The sequence below is a fragment of the Notothenia coriiceps genome, unplaced genomic scaffold (assembly GCF_000735185.1).
Source record: "Notothenia coriiceps isolate Sejong01 unplaced genomic scaffold, NC01 NC01_scaffold00033868, whole genome shotgun sequence".
NCBI lineage: Eukaryota > Metazoa > Chordata > Actinopteri > Perciformes > Nototheniidae > Notothenia > Notothenia coriiceps.
The window spans coordinates 1-4926 of NW_011366569.1; the positions used below are offsets into that span (position 1 = coordinate 1).

The 4926-nt window shown below is 44.7% G+C and overlaps 1 protein-coding gene across 1 annotated transcript in view; it reads right to left on the bottom strand.

Moving 5' to 3' along the window:
• Positions 1 to 1069: 1069 nt before the first annotated feature.
• The window catches only part of rsph4a (radial spoke head component 4A), a gene marked incomplete at its 5' end in the record, with an annotated part of 5433 nt that continues 1576 nt past the window's right edge, over positions 1070 to 4926 (bottom strand). The window contains 5 exons of the mRNA XM_010790199.1: positions 1070 to 1746; positions 1838 to 1955; positions 3517 to 3661; positions 3735 to 4184; positions 4365 to 4634. Of these exons, the coding sequence (XP_010788501.1) occupies positions 1518 to 1746; positions 1838 to 1955; positions 3517 to 3661; positions 3735 to 4184; positions 4365 to 4634 (1212 nt within the window). The remainder of the gene's footprint in view (positions 1747 to 1837; positions 1956 to 3516; positions 3662 to 3734; positions 4185 to 4364; positions 4635 to 4926) is intronic.

Sequence of the window (4926 nt, forward strand, 5' to 3'; positions counted from 1 at the left end):
AAAACTATGGAAAAAGAGAAATCTCCAACGAGGCGTTCTGGGGCAGCATAGACAGGTCTTTTCTGTGTTAGAGTTTTACTCGCTACAGGGTGTACTTTGAGGGTTTGTGACTTTGCAGACTGTTTACATGGATAAAAAGCTACATAACACACAAGGGGAAGGGTAATAACCGGAAAAGCATGACATGTCTCCTTTAAGTTGCTAACACCCTCTGGCTGATTACTATTTAACTGGGGGAAATGTAGACGGGTCGATAAAATCCCTTTAACCACCTAAACTGTGTTTCCGATATGTTGGTATTATCTTTAATCTGATTGAAAGGGCTTTTACAGCATATTTAATCTTCTTATCACACTGCCATACAATAGGGCCTGAGGAAAGCAATACAGTGCATGGCTATGCTGATGTTGGCATAAAGTTGGTGTAAATGTAATACCAAGAACTTTTGATTGTGACTAGAAAAGCTTACACGTGTGGATTCATTTCTTTACAATAGAGAAAATCAGCATCAGCCATTGTGTGTGTCCTTAAGGTCTAACTAACACGTCGAGTGCAGTTCCCCCAATCTTAAACATCTTAAAGGGGCCCTATTATGCTAATGTTCAGGTTCATATTTGTATTTTATAACTCTGTGACGTGTTTTCTGCTTAAAGGTAGGGCAGGTAAGAATGGAGAAACCAGCTCGAGTGTGCTAGAATTTGAAAGTACGCAGCCGAAAAAAATCTGCCCCTTCCTTCAGACTTCCTTACAGAGCCCCTCCTCCAACACACACGAACGCGCACATGACCAATGAGGGCACGAGATAAGTTTGTGCACGAGATGGAAGGCTGACAGGCAGGTAGGCCATTGTGCTTTTTACAGTGCTACGGCTTCCACAGTCCACAGATGACATTTTTGTATGTATTTATTGTCAAAGCATTTAATGTATTCATTGCCATCAGGATGTTAAGAGCATTCCATGGAATATAACAAAACGTGTTTCTGAAGTGAATTACCTACCCTACCTTTAAATGTACAAAAAACCCTTTATTTTTCTCAAAGTGCCTATGCTGCAGCACCTGTCTGAAACCAGAGCCCAGTCTGCTCTGATTGGTGCGCTGGCCGGCTCTGTTGTGATGACTTTTAGAGATGTCCCGCCCCTCAGCCTTTCACGTACAATTTAGAAATATGAGTGTGAGATAGTGATGTCATTATGTTATGAAAGTAAACAAAGGAGTCTAATGGAAGCGTTTTCAGGAGAACCTCCTTCTGGAGGAAACAGGGATGTTAGCGTTTGCAGACCAATTACACGCACACAAATCTATAACACACTACAGGATAAGGAAAACCCAAAAAGCATGATAGGGCCGATTTGAAGGTTTGCATAATGAACATCTATGTTTACTTGCTAGCAGGCCCCGTCTTACTTCAGTTAACAACAACAATCCATGCTTAATAAACTGATTTATTTGGCCATTTACTTACATATAAATAGTTAAAAGTTCAAATGTAGAAATGTAAAATGTGTAACTGTTCTCTCAGTCGTCATCCTCCTCCTGGTCGTCTGTGTCGTCCTTCTCTTCCTGGGCAGCCTGCTCCTCCTCTAAAGCTTCCTTCAGCACCTGCTCCTCCTCCACCGACGGGTCCAGGGCCTCTGTGATCTCCGGTCCACTGGGATATTCTTTCTGTGGTAGTGGGGGGACGGCTTGGCTGAACCCTTCCCCTGAGTACTTCAGACCCCATCCAACGTAAATGTTCTCAAACTTCCTAAATGAAGAGACAGAGCATGGTTGTTAAGAATAGCAACATTGCCTTCAGGAAACCCAGAAAGTAGGGGGATTCAGATCTTTTGACTTACTTTCCGGAAGCGTATGAATATGCCCCTGGCCAGAGGTTAGAGCGCAGCACAGCTAGAGCGTGCTGAGAGGTGAGGACGGAGGACATCTTGGAGGTCCAGGGAGGGATGTTGAGCATTTCTGAGGGACACCAATATTACAAATACTTTTATAAACTCATTAGGCAATGAGTAAAAGTAGTAATAACACAGTGTAGAAATACTCTGCTAGAATTTAAAAGTACTGCATCCAAACTATTGCTTAAGTAATGCCATCAAAATAAACTATATGTACCAAAACAAAAGTATTATGCAAAATGTTTTTTGTAAAAAGTGAAATATTTGCCCCAAACTTGCATTTGAGTGGAAGTAGAAGTGGGTCTCATGGATATGAGCAGCACTCAGGGAATATAACCACCTGTGAGAAGTTAGTGTGGGAGAGGCGCTGAGTGGGTTGCTCTATTTTGTTCAACTTTTTGATAACTGGATTATCAGGACCAAATGTTTGTGCACTTCATGATAAATTGAGCTTTTTCATTTTATTAAGATTTGTTCCAAACATTTTTGGATCAATACATTTTTGATGAATCGCGTCAACCTCAGCGGCTTATGTTTGTTCCTTTTATGTTGGGTGCATTTTTGTAATTGCCTGCGCACCTCTGTGTGAATATGCTCACCACAGAAACAACATTTGCTTCAAATAAAAAGAGAGGACAGACGAGCAACAAAGTATTTTGTTAAAGGAGGATGAAAGCGTAATTAAGGAGCACTATTGGAGTGACTTTGATGGTTATTGGACTCAGGATTAATTCATTTGGATGCCCGCTGTATGAAGAAATTAAAGGACGGCGCAAGTGGAAACAATTCACAAAGGGATTCAACTGTTTAAAACACATGCTCAAAGTAAGCCGGATTTTGCCGATGTGTTTATGTGGATTCAAAAGTCGTAAATAATCTACAAAATGGAGGAGAACGATCTGATCGGAGCAACCGTGACAAATAATCTGAAATTATCATGTATTGCTTTACAATTATATGTAAAAAAAAAAAATTAAAGAAATAAAAAAAAAAAGTCTAAATATGATATTTGGCCTCAAATCATCTGAGGCCAGAGGCCTGATCTTTGGCACCCCCCCCCCAAGCGGGGCGCGCCCCCCAGGTTGGGAACCACTGGGCTAGAGGATGCCTTTATTGATCAATGTGGCGTTGACGTGGGGGGACAGAGGAGAGGACATTGCCTAATGGGTTGAAGAGTACTGAGCAATGGAGATCGTGTATGGGCCGCCACCTCTAATCTGATATATTGTGATTTTAAGGGTGTCTATTATCATCTGGCCGGGGACAACAGCTGGAAACTAGCCACGCTGGCTAAAGCTGCCCCATTGACTGTTTTCTGTGATAGTTGATCAATGGGGACTGTCCACGACACTATAAACAAATAAACTAAACTAAACCACTGAGCTATTCAGAGGCCCCCAAACAAGAATATTCATAACAGAAGCAACATTTTCTATATTATTGATATCATTTAGCTTACCACCTGTAAGCTGAAACCTTCTGTATGTGTTTGCATGTGAGAATAGATGAGGAGGCAGCAGCCTGTGGTGCATTTACAGGTGTAAGGCAGCAGCAAGGGAAGTAGCAGATCCCCAGTGAAAATTAAATCTCATTTGGGTTTTGCAGAAAGATTTCCAAAGACAAACCTGCATCTTGGGAGAGGGGTGTGAGCAGAGGGGGTCCAACTTCTGGCTCAGGCTCATCAGGCTCCTCTTCCTTCTCCTCACCCTCTCCTTCCTCATTGGAGTCATCTCCTGGTTTCACAGCAAGGTTCACCCACGTACAGCGACCCTAAAGCAGTCCACACTCAGGCATCAAATACAGCTGAGAGAACGCTCCATCCACCTGCCTCCATCAGACCTACCTGCTGCAGGATGTGCTGAACATGATGCACCCAGGTGGACAGAGACTCGGCCATCTCAGCAACCGGAACACCCTCAAAGTCTGGATTCACTTCGAAGCTGTCCCGAGGGGCCTCGTCTTCCTCATCACCTTCCTCCTCCCCGGCCTGGTAGAAGCCCTGGGGGCTGACCTGAGTGCCGGCAGAGATCCGAGCGATCTGCGCTCTCAGGTAGTTGGCTTCGTTCCCGGGGAAAGGTGGGTAGCTGACTATGGGGGTGTCCAGCGTCCCTGTGAAGAACTTACGGATCTGACGAGCACCGGTGATCTGTGCTGGACTGACTGAAGGGAGCTTCACCCAGGGAACACCGGGCTCTTTGCACACATAAAAAGCAAACTTGTTGGCACCTGTTCCTAGGGCCTCCTTTGGCACTGTTGGGGGGGGTCTATAGGCGGATTGAGGAAGGGGATTCATCTGAAAGCAAAGCCCCCCATAAGACCACAATAATTACAGATCAAGACGAAAGGATGGAGCTTATTTAGCATTTGCCACAAACAGTTCAAACAAGACAAATCAGGAAAGATGAATAAACATACAGATAAGAAAGAATGAAGAGGATCTGTTACATTGATTAAAAACATTCCCCTTCCTCACCTCCTTCTCTACGTCTCTCTCCTCATCCTCTGCTGCTTCCTCCGTGCTCTCTTCCTCTTCCTCCCCCTCCCTGTACTCAGCTTCAGCCACGATGTAGCTGCTCTCTGTCCCCAGGATCTTGCCCCACAGTCGGCAGCGCGGCAGCCCCTGGCTCTCAACAAGCTGCTTGAGTGCAAGGAAGACCCTCTGCATCTCCTCTCTGCCCAGACCCACCCCAGCCTGCTCCAGGTAGAAGGCAACCTCACTCACATTAGGAAAAGGTGTGTCCATCTGTTGAAGAACAAGAAACAAGGTTCAACATTACATTTGTTACGTGTTTGTGTTGCTTTTCTCTGTCTGTCTGCTGCGCAGGTACACCTGGTCCGCCCCTGGCTCCGCCTCCCCCAGGTGTCCTAATGACATTCAGCTGGGGACTTAAAAAGGAGAAGCTGGAGGAGAAGAGGTCTCCCATTGCCAAGTGTAGACCTCAATATACAAAGGGAGTTAAAGGAAAAGAAAGAACTACCAGTATGGCGCATAGTCCAGAATTATTTTGCAAGATATCACTCAGACTCAACAATCA